We start from the raw sequence: 19,857 nt of genomic DNA on the forward strand, positions 1-19,857 counted from the left end.
TATATAAAGAAAATAAAGGTATATAATACGTACCTTTATTTTCTGTACTATTTGTTAAAATATACCGTGTATAGCCCTGTAGAAATGGAGTTTATTTTCATGAGGCTGGAGCACCAGAAGATACTCAGTTATAAGTTCCTCTAGTCTCAGCTAGAGAATCTGTTTCTAGGCACACTATTCCCAAAATTATTCCATCTTTGAAACCGACAAGTATGGTTTTTCTCCCGGAATCTCAACTTCTTAACCCCTCAACCCAAGAAAATTGTCCAACAAACTATTCCGAGCAGTAATATATAGTGTGAAGGACAACAACATTAAAGCAATTATCTCACATAAATTTTTTGTTGAATTCTTTTGGATCACTGAATATTCTTGGACCAGCTGTCAGTGTTACTTAAACGGTAGCGTTTGACCGGCCATGGATGTTAAAAAAACGTTAGAGCGAAATCTATCTCGATTACCCTGTTTTGGGAATAAAAGTATTTATTTTTTTCTGTGCGTTTTCTCCTTTGTAATATTTTTCAATAACTTACAGAGAATTTTCCCACTTTCATGAAATTTTTCTACTGTATTCTTAACAAAGTCATTCCCTAACTTTTCCTTACTCTTAAAGTATACTTTTCTTACATTATTCTTAGTAGTTTTATTTTCTTAAAGCACCTCCTTATCCTGTTGCTAGAAACTGATATGATTTCTTCTTTTCGTAAACCATCTCCTTAACTTTTTTAGGTCCAGCTTGGAGTTCTGATTGTTATCATTAATTTTTTCTTTGCAAACAACATCACTTCCTGTCTCCTTGCCAACTCATTGAGAGTTTTCTTCAGATTTCTGCAGTTTGCTTTTTATTTTCTAGCACATTTTTTGGTTCAGTGATATTTTTAAATATGCATCTATACTTTACTCTCAAAAGCTGATTATTTTTCTTTTCAATATGATATTCATTTTGATATTATTCAAAACTAAATGATGATTATCAGTTCCTATTTTACATTTACAAGGGCGCCTGTGTAGCTCAGCGGAAGTGGGTTTGCACCCCAAAGTGCTTGACCATCGAATGGAAGACCTAGATTCAAACCTAGTTGCCAACTAGAAGAACATTTTCTCATTCTTTTTTTCGAGTGCTTTCCGAGTTAGTCGATCTCTGACACGGACAAAGGGTTTTTTACCCAGGAAACACGCTTTTTTCATCCTGTAAACTAGAAAATCGACCGTAGAACCTACTATCTCAGACAATACATATATAGTATTAAGATTAGGGAGTACGAGATGGCAGTAATTGTTAGCCACTTCTCTTGACCAGATGCCTGATATTGTTAGTGATAGTCTTAGGCCAGCTATCTCTAATTGGCCTCCGGTGGAGATAAAAAAAATTCCTCTCAAGTCTCCAAAAAGTTAGGCCTAAAACGGCCTTCCCCTACTTCCTGTGGAATCAAAGGTGTTATTGTTTTTTTTTTAAATTCTGTATACCTGTGTATCCAGAAGCAATGTGAATATATCACTGCCAGCAATAATGTAGTTAATAAATTTTTTAAATTTGTTGCATGTTTTATCCATGGCAATGTATGAACATAATTATGCTGAAGATAATGTTCCTAAATATACTCGCACTTCTCATTATTATTATTAGCTTTGTTCTTTTCTCCAAAATTTTCCAAATCATTTCTATAGATCTAGCATCTGTTTCCTACTTTGTTGTTTAGATTTTCAACATGAACTAGCGTTTTGTGTTTTATGTGTATTATTGGCTATCCACATAAGTTAGATAGGAATAACAGGAAGCTGTTTTATTCCTGTGTAACTTTTGGAAACTAAGCGGGTTGTAAGTCTCCTCTCTTTATTTATCTCTGATTAGCCAGTTAGCCAATTAGAGATAACTGGCTCAAATTGCAGCATCAATGATTGTAATCAGCATCCGGGAGGAGAGTATGGAAGACAACTGCTGCCATCTCATGTTCCCAAACACTACAGTATATTATTGTTTGATATAGTATGGATTCTAAGGTGAATTCATTTGAGTTAGGGGTTCTGGGAGAAAAAATATACTTTACCGTAACAGAGATCGACTTACTCGTGAACTTGTGGATTAAAAAAAAATTCACGTACAAAGATTATTTAATAGGATAATTTTCGCCTGTGTGTCACAGGTATTTTCAGTACATATTAAGCTCAAATTAAACAATAACTGACAATTATTTTTGGAATTGTCAGTTATTGTTTAATTTGAGCTTCATATGTACTGAAGATGCCTGTGACACACAGGCGAAAATTATACTATTAAATAATCTTTGTACGTGAGTTTTTTCCGTTATAATATCGCTATGTCTACTCACGGTATACCTCTTTTATAACTTATTGTGGATTAAGCACTTAGAAAATTTTTCTCTGGTCGGCAACTAAAATCGAACTTAGAACGGTCTTCAATGCGTAATGCTGTGGATGCAAACGTCATTTCTACAGGACTACACAGGTCCTGTGTAAAAAAAAGAAAAAGAAAAAAAAAGTTAATTTACATATGAAAAGAGGAAGCTAGTTTTGAATCTTTAACAATCTGAAATTTAGGATAATTTCGGATTTTTTGAATATTTTCTCGTCTTGCCTTTCAGAAAGAAATTCAAGTTAACACATTCATCAAATTTCTCATCAAGCCTTTCCACCAGGCTCCCAGTAGTGATATTTACGTAATAGCGGTCGTATTGCAGAATAATTTTTTTTTTCTGGTGCTCTATCTCCTTTTTCGCCGTCTAGTGATATTTTTGATAAACGAATATTATTATTATTTTATTCATTTATTTATATTATTATTTTTTTTTTAGTTAAGCGTTTCGCACATTTTTTTCCATTTATCATACCTTTGACATATTATTACCTATTATTACATAACATCTCCAATGGATCCAAGTACTCATCGCGAAATGTCATCCTTTTTTCATTATGCCATCTACTAGTGCTACGTAGTATTTCTATATGGTAATGAACGTAAAAATATGATACTGTATAGTTATTTGTGCAAAATCTAAAAAACTACAATATGATCGCGCAACAATTTTTCATCAACCTAGCATCAGAGAAAAAAAAATTATAATATGAAAGACTTCTTGTTATAGTTGTATAATATAGTATTAGTGACAGTGCAGTATATCAGGTAAAAAAAAAAAAAAAGATAAAAAAGTTAGGCACCACTAATACAGACGACCTTGAATTATATGTTTGAATATACTATTCTCATGATATGTACTTGAAAGCCGGTTAAGTTAATAAACTGAAGATGTATGTTTATTTGAATGCTGGTTAATATTGTTATTATTACGTGATACATGTAATAAATTGAATACCATTGCATGCAAAAAGAAATTAGTCTATACTTGCAAAGCACAGCATTAATTCACGATTTATTTCCGTGGCAAAAAAAAAAAAAAAAAAGATTAATTGATATAAATGGTATTTCTCCAATTGTAACTCGTTCTATATCTCAGTTATACCTCTACTTTTTTTTTTTCGCTCACTTGGAAATGAACTTATAATATTACCGGTGAGTTGTTTATTTTTTAATAGTCATTTTATAATTTTAAAAACGATAAATGCATATAATATAGAAAATTAGTATGCCTTTAACTTTAGGATGCATATTGCATCTATTAGACCGCTTTACGTGTGTTACGAGAGATGAAAACCAGAGATTTGGACTCTGTCCTCCCCCGCGAGAATTTTTAATAAGCTTAACAGAACAAGATTGTGTTAATGCTTGTTAAATGCTGTTGTATATTATCAGCAGACTCATCGCGTATTTAGTGCATTTCTCAATGCTTAAGCACCTTCTCCGGCCATTTCACTCGCGTTTATTTTAGAAAGCATTTAGTACAGTTAGTGTTATTAAGCGAGAGTTGGGAATGTATGTTACCTAGTATGCCATGGGCGACAAAGTTATCTTCTTATCTTCTCGATAAAGCATGAACATTTCAAATCATGCATTTATTATAAAAATAATTACCCAGTATCAGTTATCTTAGCCCTTTGTGTTTATACATGCTTTTTTCCCATGTTGATAAATGTGCTTTAAACTTCATACTTCAGTGAAAAAAAAAATTCAGATAATACAATTTTAACATGGTAACTGCTGCAGAAGACATTGTTGAGGTATTTGGTGATCAATTTATAAGTGTGTTTCATCCTGATCAGGGTGGAATGAGGAATTTAAGTGTAGAGGACATAGGAGAGGATATCTCGATTGTGAGTGAGCAGGAGGTATTTGAGGAAATAAATAACCTTGATGTTAATAAGGCAATAGGATTTGATGAAATATCAGCATGCATCTTAAGAGAATGTTCCAGGGAACTGGCAGTAGCATTGGCATGCCTGTTTAACAAGAGTTTTGCAACACGACAGGTTCCAAGAGAGAGCGGAAGGAGGGTCAAATTGTTCCATTGCATAAAGGCGATGATAAGGCTGTAGCTTCAAATTATAGACCGGTCTGTATATCTGGAGTTGTGGTGAAGGTCCTGGAGAGGTTGGTGAGAAGTAGGATACAGAAATGGGTTGATAACAATAGTATTCGCTGTGGTTATCAGCATGGGTTTGTTAAGGAATCATGTTTCACTAACTTATGTACTATAACAAGGTGACAAATACCTTGGACAGAGGAGATGCATATACAGTGGTGTACTTGGATTTTGCAAAGGCTTTTGATAGATTGCTACATGACAAGCTTAAATAAATGGAAACAGATGGGATTGGATAACAGACTAGACTTCTGTGTTGGATCAGTGACTGGCTGTAAGATAGGTATCAGAAAGTTGTATATGGGGGTGCAGTATCTCAAAAGAGAAAGGTCACCAATGGTGTTCTACAGGGGTCAGTTTTGGGTCCATTTTGTTCAATTTGTATGTTAATGATATTGGGTTTGGTTTAACTAGTGATATCCAGCTGTTTGCAGATGATGCAAACTGGGGAGAGCAATGCACAGGCAGGCTGATGTTAATGACTTACAAGAGGAATTGAATAGATTGCATGAATGAGCAGGTAAGTGGAACTGTCAGTTCAATGTTTCCAAGTGTAAGGTTTTGAGATTTGGTAAGCAACAATGGGATGCAAAGTATACACTTGGTGGGGAAACTTTAACAGAAGTAGTAGAGATGAGAGATCTAGGAGTGATGGTGGACAAGGACCTGAAATTCAGGGGCCACATTGCACAAGTTGTGAAGACATCACATCGAATAATGAATAATGACAATGATGTGGAGAACCCTGACATGCAGAAATAGAGAGGTTATGATTCCATTGTATAAGTCCTTGATCAGGCCTCATATGGATTATTGTTCATGGTGACGAGGATATGTTGGAAAGGGCAGAGAAGATTCACAAAGGTAGTCAGTGGTCTTTGGAATGTGGAGGACAGATTGAGAGAATGTAAGTTGCAGAGCCTCGTGAAGAGGAGGAAGGGGGGGGGATATGATTGAGACATATAAACTGGTCAGGGGTTGTTATCAGTTAGACATGGAAGAGATTTTTCATAGAATTGGAGAGGGGAGTAGAACAACAAGTGGCCATTGCTGGAAACTGTATAAGGAGGGTGTGAGCAAAGGAGTGAGAAGCAGGTTCTTTGCATGGAGGGTGGTTGGCGAGTGGAATGCATTTCCTGAGTGCGTTGTGGATGTGGACACATTGAATCAGTTTAAGACGCGGTTGGATGAGCATTGTATGCATATAGTGAGTACCTCCCACGATGAGTCTCTGACTCCATGGAGGTCGGGTGTTGATAATAATAATAATATCATAATCAAATGTTAAAAAGTTGCCTTCATATCATATTGCCTCCTGTTAGTATATGAATCAGAGATGGCTAGCTTTTTTTTGCTCACAGACGTTTTTTTTCCATATGACCAATATATTTTATATATTGGATATTACAGTTGAGAGGGAAATTTTTTCCCCCCTTTTTTGGAGGCCAGTTTTCATAGTTCACCAAAAATAATTATTTTGGGAGTTCAGTTCCTTTAGTTAACAATCTTCTAGTCCTTGAGTACTGTTCCAGGAGTCAATATCAATTGACTCCTGGAACAGCACTTCATAACCATATTTTTAGTTAACCAGCAAGAAAATTAATTCCTTAGTTTAACAAGACACTTGCGAGATCATTGTAGTTCCTCTCTCAGACTCATTACTATATCTAAGAATTATTTCACATAAAACCCTGCTACTTCTCAAAGTTGAGCAGCATTAACACGATAAGTTAAAAAGGCTGATATTAAAAGAAACCATAAAAAAAACCCAATGTATTTGTTACTGCTGACATATTTTAAAATGAAGAGCCTCTAACATGCTGAGAAATTAGAGAAAAAATAACAAGCAAAAACAATAACAACAAAATCAGTTTAATATATTATTTTATTGAAGTAATGCAGTAGTAAAAGTTGTTTTTTGTTCTAAGCAGAAGGTAATAGATCCTTTTTCTGTTTTGCTGCTGATTTTGAAATTACTTTTTGGCTTATTCAGCTATTTGTGCATTGCACTATCATACTGAATAGAAGTGGTCTGAATTAGTTAATTTTCTTCAATCATCTTATAGGATCAACTTCTTGTTTTGCTTATTTATTTAGGTTGCTCATTTCTTTGATCACTAGCTGGCATTTTGCACAGCTTCAGTAATGACCTTTAAACATATAAACTTTGAATTAAACAAAGTTTATAATTCCAGTTATACTGCAATTATGATGCAGGAATTACTGTGATTCCTATATCATATTTTTATTGCAGTAATTATTTATCACTATTGTTGCTATTTGATTTTATGGTCTTTTTTTTTTTTTCACTTGCTTTAAACTTAGAATATATTTTGCAATTATTGTAATACAAAAATAATTTCAGTACCTCTGTAACACAACTGATTGAGCATTAAGATAAGTTGATTTGAATTGAATAGGACTGTACTGATTCGCTAGAAGGTGTTATAAAATGTCGGTCAAGTTCAGTAATGAGGAAATTATAAGAGCATATCATTTTTACTGTATTGATGAAATTTTTTATAATTCCAGTTTATATAGGGGACAGCTGTGTAGCCTCTTTTATGTTTGATTTTGCAAAGGCATTTGACAGGATATTGCACCAGAACCCTGTTATGTAAACTGGAGTAGATAGGGATCGATATGAAGCTGGTGACATGAAGAAAAGCTTGGCTCATGGACAGATATAATTAGTATATGGTGAAGCAGTATGAAAGCAAAGGCATATGACAAATGGTGTGCCACATGGCTCTGTGCTTGGCTGCTGCTGTTTATTTTGTATATTAACCACCCAACTGGCCACACAGATAAAATATATCAAAAATATTATTATTATTTGACACCTCCAGGGAGTCCAAAGACTCATCGAGGGAGAGTGTGCCAACAGCATCGAACGATTTGTCCCCTTCCAACTGCTAACCGCACTCAAACTTACTTAACTGAGCCATTAGTAGCAGAGGCTCTACTAATCGACCAACCTTTATGCTGCATATCCATCTCAATTTTTCTATAATATCCAAAGGTTATATTGACAAAGTACAACGAGTACTTTGCATCCATGTAATTATAGATGTATATACATGTCCAGGCTGGTAGGTTGGTCAATGATATTAGGAATGATTTAAATTTAGCTGTTTACCAGTGATGATAAACTGGGGAAGGAGATAGTTAATAAAGGTTATGTATAGATCCTTCAAAATTATCTACATAGACTGGCAGTGTAGGTCAAGATAATTCAGTGTGGCAAAGTATAAGTTTATGGTTTTTGGAATGAAATTATTACAAGCTATGTATTAGATTGATGGAATTGGACTGGAGTGGGGGGGGGCGAACAGCATTGAGGTTCAGAGGACATATGTAGACTATTATGCACAGATTTGGTCATTTGGACTTCTTGGAAAAGTGGGAAGCTGTGGAGAGGATCCTCATGTCACTGACAAAGATGGTTACAGGTTTATGAAATTTCCTTGTGAAGATAGATTAAAGGTTAGTTGGTTACAAAATTTGGTTGGCTGGCATAAAATATGGAATATGATACAAACATAAGTTATGGAGTCTTTTTAAAGGATAGAAGAAATATTTCAGTTGACAACTACAGTGAAAAAAAGGTTCTTTCCTGGAAGTTGGGTGAGAGTGTGGTTAATAAGGGCATGAGGATTAAATTTTTGCTTTGAGAGTAGTGAGTGAAGGAGTTGAATGGGTGAATAAGTTCAAGGAAAGTATAATGATAAAAAAAAAATAGACCGTAAGGATGGATTGATAATTTACTGATACAAGGCCAGCAAAGGTTATACTTCACCTTTTTTAAACCATTACAGTGATTGCAGCAGTACACATGATCATAAAAAATAAATAGCTAAATAAGTGTATAACATATTATGTAAAAGAAAAATTTAAAAAAAAAATTGATCAGTTCTGTTATTTGCATTGAACATCATGTTTACAATCCGATATATTTGTATAAATTAATTATTTTTAATATGTTTAAAACTTCATGTAGTCTATTCCAGTCTTACAAGATTTCCCTGAGTGTATATGGCTCAGCCAGATTAGTAAAAATTACGTTTATTTCTTGAGCAAAGTGCTGGCACTCCAGCTGTGAAATCTAAAGCACTGAGGTAAATGGAATTAAAGAGGAAAGAAGTTGGTTCAGTATGTTTGAAACTGGACAGTTAGTGACCATTTACTAGAGCATGAGCTGAATACTAAGTTGTTAATGAGTAGACAGATACCATGTGATAATCATGCTCAAAAAATTAACAGTAATACATGCACTGCTAGCACTATCATTCATATCTCTCATCATATCCAATTAATACTAGTGATAGAAACATATTTGTTCATTTTTTCAGATTCCTAATAATCCTTCCAGCTGTATGCACATAAAATCCACTTGCCATGGGCGAGTTATCAGAGACAAGTGGCGAGTGAATTTTTAGCCTCATTCTAAATGCATTCAAAATGTATTGCGTTATTTTTTTCATATAATTTGCACTTTTTTTTTTCATTTTAAAGTATCATCTCATTCATTATAAAGTTATTTCATCAAGAACTGAAAAAAAAAAGTTTTATTTTCAATCAGGATATAGGATCATATTTAATTAATTTAATAAGTTAATATCTTTGTACACTGCTTGTTCCTGCCAAAAGTTGGTTAGCATGAAGATACTCTCAAAAATACCTTGTTGCTGTTTCTGAAATGTGAAAATTTCAATCTGTGACAACAGATGGCACTATTTATCTCTTACCTTCTTTTATAAACTCAAGCCTAACATGTGTCTGCAGATTAATTTTCAAATAAATAGATCAGGTTGAAAGTTTATTTTTCACTTGGTTAGACTATAATAAATTTAGTTTAATCCTTTATCCAAGTTTGAGCAAACAAAGTTTGCACCTGAAAATATCTTCAGAACTGAATATGGTGTTGTACTACCTTACCGGGGTAAGGCAGTACAACACTGGGTAACTCGTAGCAGAGGTGGACCAAGCTAACAACACTCCTATCCCAGTATCTCCCATAATGCAAAACACATCTCCTCCCGGATATGCATAATGTTATGCATTATGGGATTGGCCACTACTCAGACTAGTTTCGACCTTTTTCGAGGTCTCTTCAATGGGAGCCAGGCCCAGAGGTGGAGATACCAGGCAGAAGCAATAGCGAGGTCACCTTTACCTATAGGAGTTGCCAAAAGGTGTGTCACCTTTTTTATTAAATTACTCTGGATTTAGAGAAAGATGTTGAAAGTTTATTTTTCACTTGGTTAGACTATAATAAATTTAGTTTAATCCTTTATCCAAGTGTGAGCAAACAAAGTTTGCACCTGAAAATATCTTCAGGACTGAATATGGTGTTGTACTACCTTACCAGGGTAAGGTAGTACAACACTGGGCAACACATAGCAAAGGTGGACCAAGCTAATAGATATTTTCAGGTGCAAACTTTGTTTGCTCACACTTGGATAAAGGATTAAACTAAATTTATTAAAATAGTTCAAGTATTCTCAAACAGCATTTTATTTTGCATAACTTGCAAGTCATTGTTACTCTTATAAAAATCAGACATCATACCATTAAAAAATATTAACAAGATTGATTTTCATTTGTTTCAATGCCAACTGTAATTCTCCCAACATTCCTCTTTAACCCTTAAGTAGGCATGCATTTGTAATGTAGTATTAGCATAACCTTATTTTCACAGTTCACAACATGAATTAGCTTAGTGAATTATGTACTTGAACATACATGATGAAAAGACTTTTAATGATGTTATTTAAAAAAAACACATCTTGCAAAGACAAGTCGAAGACTGGATCACGTTATTGACGATGCATCGTGGAAAGTTAACCTGGCTCCATTGCTAGTGTTGATCATTTTCTCTTGTCTTAAACTTTAATATTTGTATTTCCTTTTGAATTATTTTTATGGATAATTTATATAAATTCACCTTTTTTTTTCATATATGATGGACAATAAATGAAAGGAAATACACTTTTGCCCTTCACTTCAGGTAAAGGATCGGAAAATATTGAAAACACCAGAGAAAAGAGTTCTGTTGTGTCATCAACAGAACTCTTGGTGACAAATGGCTTAGGGAATTGAAGTGGTTGTACTATGAAGATAAAGTCGCATTCTGTAATGCAGGCTTTCCCAAATTGTGTTCCGTGGAAAGTGAATAAGTGTTCTGTGAAAATTCATCGAAATTGATATGAAGCTGGAATGGTTTTAAATGCTGCGACAAGTTCAAACATGTTTGAAAATCAAGAGCTCCTCCCTTTGGTGTGAATTGTGCTATTAAGGCCAGTACATGCTGGCCTTGACTCAGCCGCTCACGGTCGACGATACCTCCGAGTGCAAGCGAAGTACAGAGGTATCTATTCTAGGAAACGTGCATCACAAGCAAGGTCAATGTGATGCAATGTGCCCAGCATGCCTGTAGTGTGCGCTGTCGCATTTTTACGATGTGATAAAGCCTGCTTTGGCAATAGTGTGCGCTTAGCTTTACATTGAATACAGGACCAACGATTCTCAACTCTAACCAAGGTGTTCGGTTAAAATTTCAGGATTTGTGAAGTGTTCCATCTTAGGAAAAATTTGGGAAACACTGCTGTAATGCATAAACAATATCCCGGGACTGCTGACAGAAACTTTAGCTTACTGCAAGGTTTTTGAGCCTTTTTTAAAGTTGGATATATTTAGGTTTCATGAGACATTCAATTTTCACAAAAACATGCTCCATAGACTTGGCCAGAAATCATCCAGGAAATATACTTCTAGTTGCTTTCCAGAGAAAACTGCATTCTGTATAAGACTCTAATCAGACCACACTTAGACTATTGTTCTCAGATCTGGTCCCCAAGATTTGAAGGGGATAAAGCAGGATAACTATGGAAAGGGTGCAAAGGCAGATAACAAAGATGGTTTCATTGCTCATAACTAACATTGTAACTAACTTTACAATGTTAGTTATGAGGATCGACTGAGGGAATGTAGACTGCAGAGTTTGGTAGATAGAAGAAGGAGAGGTGATATGGAGACTTTTAAACTGTTGAGAGGTGGTTACAGGGTTGACACAGGGGAGTTCTTTTGCTTAGTTGAACAGCAGGAAGAAGTGATGACAAGGGGCCATCCCTGGAAGTTACGAAAGGAAACTGTGAGAAAGAGAGTGAGGAGTGGTTTCTTTTCATGGAGGGTGGTTGAACCATGGAATGCATTGCCTGATAGAGTGGTGAGAGCATGAACAGTCAGTGAGTTTAAGGAGTGGTATGATAGACTTTGTGTTTCCTTGATGAGTCTTGATAGACTTTGTGTTTCTTAGGAAGGACCTCCCATGATGAGTCTTTTGGCTCCATGGAGACCTGAATAATAATAATAATAATAAACTGCTTAAACACCCGAAGTGTCTTTTTAAAAACTTTATAGACCTAGTAGTAAAACAGTACCAAAATGACAACATGGAATGTATTTGTGTCAGTGACTGCTGATGTCATTAAAGAAAAATTAAGAAAATCGGGCACTCCAGTAGTGAATCTCTTCCATCTCTTTGATATCTTTTTTTGGAGTCTTTGATTTCCTTAACTAATTTTTCTTTAATGATGTTAGCGATAATGTAACCGACACAAATTCTTTACATTTCACGTCATTTTGATAATATGAAGTTTTTGAAGTCGCTAAGTGTTTATTGAATTTAGTTTTATATAATTTCAGATGAGGAGAAACTCATTCATTATGTGAGATTATTATTATTATCCCAAGACCTCATGGAGTCAAAGACTCATCTGGGAGGTCCTTTTATCACATACAGCTCATACTGTGCCTTGAACACATTCAAACTCAGAGATGCATAAATAAATTTCAGAAGAGACATTTGTGTACATAATCTTCTCCAGAACTCAGCTGCAGTGTATTGTGATAGTTGAGAGAGTGAAATAAAGAAATTCTTCTGGTCATGGAAGAGTGTTAATTGGTTAATAGGCAATGGAACAAAAGTAGCATGTAATTCTAGAGGGCGGAGGGAGGGAATGAACTAGTGGCAAAATTAAAGAGACATGCCAGATCTTACAGATTATGGCACATCATTTGAAATTGACTGTTTTAATTCTGTTAAAGATGTTCTCTTTGCTGTTGAAATTGAAATAGTAATAATTTACTTAGGCATACACACACACAGCTTTGGAAGTGACCATTACTTATTACTAATCAGGATAAAAATGGATATCACATTGAAAAGAACAGTATGTAAGAAAGTTTAAAAAAAATTAAAGTTGAGCTGCTTTTACAAGGAAATTGTAGACTTGACTATACAAACATTATTGAAGAAAAAATGAAACAAATTGAAAACAAGAACCAAACCTTGGAGTCTCAGTGGCAAACTGAAGAAGACATTGATTAATTTAGCTAGGCAGGTATGTTGGGGAAGTTGTCTGCAAGGATAGAAAAATAAGAACACCGTGGTGGGCACAAGAAGTTAAAAAGTAGTCCTGAAAAAGAACAAAGCATACCAAAAATTCCTAGCAAATAAGTCAGCAGATGCCTTAAAAGAATACAGATAAAAATGTAAGAGAGCTAAGCTATGTGTAAAAAGTAGCTAAACAAAAGTCACGGGAATACTTTAGTAAGAGTATCAAAAATACTTCTTGTAGATAGGTTTATACATTGGTTAGACATACTTCTAATTTTTTAGGAAATGACAATGTAAACTATATTATTAATTATAAAAAGTATGGAATATGAAAAGTATAAAGTATGGAAAATAAATATCAGGAAGGGTGCAAAATGTTCTAGAGGCTAGAAATGGAGGAAAGAGTACTGTAAAAGGAATCAAAGATGATAGAGGTGACATGAAAACTGAAAATAAGGATATCCTAGATGTCTGGAGTAATTACTTTGAAAGACTGTTAAATTGACCAAGCAGTGACAGAACCTTACTAGAAAATTTTCAAGAGGAATGCAAAGAGGAGTACATATGAATACTTGAAAGGGAATAAAACTGAATGTGAGAATTACAGAGGAATTTCTTTAGTGTTCCAGGTAAGGTTTATGCAAGCATACTTGAAAAGAGAGCTTCTATAGTTCAGTCAGTATAGATGAAGTCCTTTGGTTGGAAAGACTTGGATTAAATTCCCGCCAGATAAAGGTATCTTTCGTCTCTTTTCAGTCTCTTTTGACGAAAGGTGAGTTAGCTGGTCTCATATTGAGGTAGAGGGTTTTTCTCCCAGAAACTCAGCTTTTTCACCCCTAAAAACAGACAAATTGGTCAGTAGAAGACTATATAACTTATTTGGTGAGATTTACTTGATGTTTTTTTTTTCTTGTAGCGTGTACAAATAAACACCTGGAATAGTTTTTCAAATTAGGCTCAAAGATAACTGCTTTCTGTGAGATATTGTTCAAGAGAGTACATTGTATTTTGTTATTACAGGGAGAGAGAAATATATAATTTTGTGCTGTTGTTTTATCTTGGATTAGCATTATACAGTGCTATAATTTCAAAAAATAAAAATAAATAAAATTTCATTGTTTTTGCAACATAATGTGTTTATGTATGCAGTAATTCTGAATTCTTTAGCATTATGACAGTGCCAAGTGAGAAGACCTCCATAACCTCTATTTCTTGTTCCATGATTAGACTACTGTTTCCATTCTACAGATCTAGATAATACTTGTTCTGATCATGTTACAGAAGTTATCCATGTTAGAATGAGAGCATTCATTCCCTACTCCACAATTCCCATCGACTATCCAAGCCATCCAATTGTTTTTCAAGAATTATGCTAAGGTAATTGGAAATAAGACAAGTATTATTATTATTATTATTATTACCACGGGCTACTCCAGGAGTCCTTAGACTCATCGAGGGAGGCCCTAAACATCATGTTCACGCAGCTGTTCAACATTCTCACAGTATCTATCATACCTTGCCTTGAACTCGCTCACTGTCATAGCACCCACAACAGACTCTGGCAGCTTATTCCACTTATTTACCACTCTAAAAGTAAAGAACCCAGCTCTAACACCCCTGCTAACCACGCTCTTGCCCAGCTTCCATGGGTGTCCCCTAGTTCTCCCACCACCAGTCCTGATCTCAAAAATATCATCTGAATTAATCCTATAGAATCCTTTTAGCAATTTGAATGTCTCAATCATGTCTCCCCTTTTCCGCCTATCAACTAGTTTCTGCAACCCACAAATCTTCAACCTGTTCTCATATGGTTCATTCCATAGACCTGCTATCATCTTAGTCACTCGCCTCTGGATCCTCTCAACCTCCTCCCCATCAAGAAGGAACCGAGGTGACCAAATCTGGGCACAGTAGTCGAGATGAGGTCTTATCAGGGCTCGGTACAGAGGTACAATAACTTGTTTTTCTCTGCTCGTCAAGGTATTTTTCAACAACCAAGTGAGTTGATGAGCTGATTTAGCTACTTTCACAATGTGCCCCCTAGACTTCATCTCCCTCTCCACCAACACTCCCAAGTCCCTGGCCTCATCAATCTCTTGGAGTACAGTTCCACCAATGTGGTATACTGCTGCTAATCTTTTCACTCCGAAATGCATAACCTTACATTTTGTCACATTAAATTGACATCCATTCTCCTTAGTCCAGAACTCCAATCTATCTAAGTCATCTTGCAAGACTTTGACATCTTCTGCATTCACTATCGCCCTACCCAACTTTGCATCATCAGCGAACAAATGAACTGTCCCACTTAGACCCTTCCCTATATCATTAATGAACAGATTAAACAGCAGTGGTCCAAGAACAGAACCCTGTGGCACACCACTAGTCACAGGCCGTTTTTTGGACTCTACTCCTGAATAAACTACTCTTTGATATCTCTCCATCAACCACCCAGCTATCCATCTCACCAACCCTATATCCATTCCCATATGTTGTAGTTTACGGATTAGAATTTCATGTGGTATCCTGTCAAACGCCTTTGCCAGGTCCAGCAGTATCACTGTAAACGCATTTCCCTTATCCAGTTCAGCCGTCACCTTGTTATAAAACTTGAGCAAGTTACTGAGGCATGATCTACCCTTCACAAAGCCATGCTGTCCTCTGTACAGTATCTCATTTTCATCAATCCATTCCTGTATTTTTCCCTTGACTACTTTCTCCAAGACCTTGACAACGACTCCTGATATGCTGATCGGTCGGTAATTTGCAACCATAGTCTTGGATCCTCCTTTATGCAGTGAAACTATTTTCCCCTCTTTCCATGCCTTTGGGACTAAGCCAGACCTGAGACTCAGATTAAACAAGATGGTCAAGGGCACTGATAATTCATTAGCCGCTTCATGCAAGACCCGTGCCGGTATACCATCCAATCCCACAGATGTATTCACATTAAGGTTCTGTAATAGACTATTCACCTCCACTTCATTCATCACAATTCCCATATAAACTAATGGTTCCTTCATTTTTTCAACGTCACCACCTGGATGATATACTTTTGCAAAGTGCGCGCTCAGTAACTCCACTATATCGACTGGTTCAGTGAACTCTTTACCATCGTCATTCCTTAAAATCATTTTGTCATGTACAGTTTTTTTCTTGCTTGCAGCATGTTGAAAGAACTGTTTGGGATTCTCTTTTGCTTGCATAGCTAGTTTCCTTTCATAATCGACTTTTGCTGTTTTTACCACACTCGTTACCCTTCTGGCCTGTACTTTATACCGTTCGTGTGCCTGCAGGTCACCCCTGTCTTTAAATTCCCTCCATAGTTGTTTCTTTTTTTGCAGCTCAAGCTTAATGGTGTTATTCATCCATTTAACCCCTCCTTGTGTCACTATTCGGACCTTAGGTATACAATCAGCCATAACCTCCTGTAAATGCTCTTTGATCACTTCCCATGCTCTATCGACGTCCAGCCCTTGCAGTTGTACATGCCATGGCACTGATCCAAGCAATCTCCTAAGCTTGTCATACTTGCCAGCACGGTAATTCCACATATACCCTGTCTTAATCACAAATTTCACACCTTTAGCCACCTCCCAGGTCAAGACCTTATGATCACTCTCACCAATAGGTGGCAACATGGTCATATTCATTACAGTCAAATTCTCAGATACTATTACCAGGTCAAGCACTCTCACACCCCTAGTATTTTCAATTACATGTTGTTTCAGATAGTTATCCCTTAATAATTGAATAAAATCCATTTCCTTCCTCACATGTGTCCTCTCCTCCTTCCAATCAATGTTACCATAATTGAAATCCCCCATAATAATTACCCTCCTTCCACTCATTTCATCAATTTGTTTATGCATACCATCTCCACCATCTATAGCAGCACCCAACTGTATATTTTATTCTGCCAGTATCAATCTCACACCAAATAGCCTCAAATGAGCTCCTTTCACTATCCTGCAATACTTCAATTCTCCTTGGCTGCAGTTCATCAGCTATCATCAGTAACACCCCTCCCCCAATTTTATTCTCTCTGTCCCTCCTAAACATACTATAACCTACACATTCTATCCCACTAACTATATCATCTTCCGTCAGCCATGTTTCACTAATGCCAATAACCTGTGGCTAGGAAGAGCCAATCAAGGCCAAAAATTCTTCCTTCTTGTTCCTAATACTCCTGGCATTAGTATACATGAATTGCAGTATTCCCTTTGTCCCATCCCTATCTTGATGCGTTATTCTAAATATCCCATTCCCATTTTTTGTCCTTTTTGCTGGCTCAGGTACATTATATACATTTTTACACTCAACTGTCTCACTAATGTCTGGATATCCACTTCCCCCCCCCCCCTCCTTGGTAGTTCTAGTTTCCCTGGTTCTGCACATCCATTTTCACTTCATTCAGCAACACTTTTTCCAGTCTCCGCACACCAAGTCCATTCAAATGCAGGCCATCCATCTTGTATAAGTCCTTTCGCCCATCAAACTCATTCCACACGTCCACAAATTCCACACCACACCGTCCGCATAACCTGCGCATAATATCATTTGCGATTATGGCCCTCCTTCTAAACTCCTCTCTGTCATACCGCGGTAACAGACTCACCATTCTAACTCTGTCACTCTTTTCTTTCGCTACCTTTAACAATACTTTCAAGTCCTCTCTCATAAAAAATTTATCACCTTTCAATTCATTCGTACCAGCCACAATTGTTATTTCTTTCACCCTCTGTTTTTGCACTCTAATGCTCTCACTTACATCCTTAAATTTCGCACCCGGTAAGTACGATTTAGTTACACTCCCATCTATTACTCCTCTTAATAACGAGTCACCATACAACACTCTCTCCTTCATTTCGGTAACTCGCCCACGCTGTTTATTTACGTTAGCCGAATCACTCTGGAAAGAGTTTTGCAGGTGCTCTAATTGCCGCTGCGCATCTTGTATCACTGCGCGCAGCCTAGCGATCTCACTTCCTACAAATAATTCCTCATTTTTTTTATCATTCAAACCATTTTCTCTTTCTGTATAATTGCTCTCGCTCTTTCTTAGATCACCGCTCACATTGCCATCTTGTACACCGCAATTCCCTATCGATCCACTATTTTCACTCGCATTCTGGCTTTCTTCAACCATAACTGTCTTACAACCTGACACATACTTCGACTCCTCACTTTGCATACACTTTCTATTTTCTATTTCTAAGTATGCTATCTGATCAAAAATATCTAAATGCTTGCTCATCCCAACTCTGACCTTAATATGGAATTGGTCAACCCTTTGCTGCTATAATAGCCTTCACTTTTCTGGGAAAGCTTTCCACTAGATTTTGGTGTGTTGCTGTGGTGATTGCTTTCAAATTCTTCCATAAGAGCATTAGTTAGGATTGGTTGTTGATGTTGGATGATCATCAGTCAATCATAAATGGCATTGTTGTGTTGATACTTGAAAGGACCTTCACCAAACCATTGCTGTAAAGTTGGAGGCACAGAATTGTCTAGAATGTCATTACTGAAACATTAAGATTCCCTATCATTGGAACTAGGTAACCCTAAGCAAAACCATAAAAAACATTCCCAGACCATGGTGCTTCCTCCACCAAACTTAGGTGGGAGATTAATTTCATTACCCAGTATGAGACCACTACCCCACTTATTGGAAGCCTGAAGTGGCTTGAAAAAGTTCCATGTTTGGTCTTTAAAGCAAGGTTTTTGGACTATGTAAAAATAAATTTAAAAAATCCCAAAAATATATACAAAATTGATGAAAAGCTAAAACAAAAATCCTTAGACCACCCACAGTACCAGTGTACATACTATAAATTTATTAATAGCCTTTTGTTAGGTGGGAACCACAAAAAAAAAAAAAAAATTCACAGTTGGTACAACATATTTGGGCAGGTAGTATTCTCCTGTCATGTTCCAAATCCAAACTTATTTATCAGGCTGCTTGAGAGTGAAGCAGGATCACTCCAGAGAATGCGTTTCCACTCCAGATTTCATTGTCAGTGAGCTCTACACCACTTCTTCTGAGCGAGCTATAAGCATGCCTATAGCTTTGAACGAGCTATAGGCATGCTTAATGTTGTCTTTGCTGATGTTAGGCTTATGCAGATGTGCGACCGTGAAAACCCATGTTCTTCAGTTCCTGACAAACAGCCATGTTGCTGCTGTTGTTGCTTGCAGCACCATTTCAGAAGTTGATAGTGAGTGTTTCAACTGAGAGTAGGCAGTTTTTTTTCATGCTATGCATTTCAGCATTCATCAGTCCTACTCTGTGACTTTATGGACTACCAGGTCACAGTTGTGCTATTGTTCCTAGGTATTTCTATTTCACAATAACATCATTTTCAGTTGATCTTTGCAATCTACAGCAGGGTAGAATTTTCCTAAACCTATTTGTTGCAAAGGTGGCATCCTATGATACTGCCACATTAGAAGTTACTGAGCTGTTTAGTACAGCCCATTTTCCTGTTAATATTTGTCCATGAAGATTACAAGCTATGTGCTTCCTTTTATACCTGTATGATTCATAGTTGTGATGTATATAGCTATATCCACTACTGCTAAGGGGTATCCAGATATTTTTGATCAGATAGTGTGTATCGCAACCTGCTTGTGACAAAAATTTCCAGCTTTATCCTCAGTCCTGTATTGAAGCCTACCACAGCAATTGCAAAACAGTCATTAACAAATCAGAGCCTGACTTTGAACGAGCTATAGGCATACGACTTTCCACTTGAAGAAATGGCATTCATGTTTTCTGTTCCCTTGCACAGCTATTGGATACAATTTTTTCCCATTTGTGCTTATACTCTTCAACCTAGATGGCATTATTGACCTAATGAAAAAACTATACTGCTGGCATCATTCTTTTCTATAATATTTGCATAGATGATAAACCAAATCACCTCTAATAATAATATTAACAATGTACTGGTACTG

The 19,857-nt window shown here is 36.3% G+C and overlaps 1 protein-coding gene across 2 annotated transcripts in view; it reads left to right on the forward strand.

Moving 5' to 3' along the window:
• Positions 1-2,817: 2,817 nt before the first annotated feature.
• The window catches only part of shop (sulfite oxidase), a 151,657-nt gene continuing 134,617 nt past the window's right edge, over positions 2,818-19,857 (forward strand). The window contains exon 1 of one of the 2 annotated variants that reach the window (XM_090392513.1): positions 2,818-3,142. Coding sequence is in view for 1 of the 2 variants with exons in the window: in XM_090392512.1 (XP_090248638.1) it covers positions 2,965-2,967 (3 nt within the window). In the remaining variant the exon portion in view is untranslated. The remainder of the gene's footprint in view (positions 3,143-19,857) is intronic. The other variant, XM_090392512.1, reaches the window with a different exon arrangement.

Source organism: Typopeltis vanoorti, chromosome 5 (assembly GCF_054136105.1).
Source record: "Typopeltis vanoorti isolate ZY-2024b chromosome 5, IOZ_Tvanoo_1.0, whole genome shotgun sequence".
Taxonomy (NCBI): Eukaryota; Metazoa; Arthropoda; class Arachnida; order Uropygi; family Thelyphonidae; genus Typopeltis; species Typopeltis vanoorti.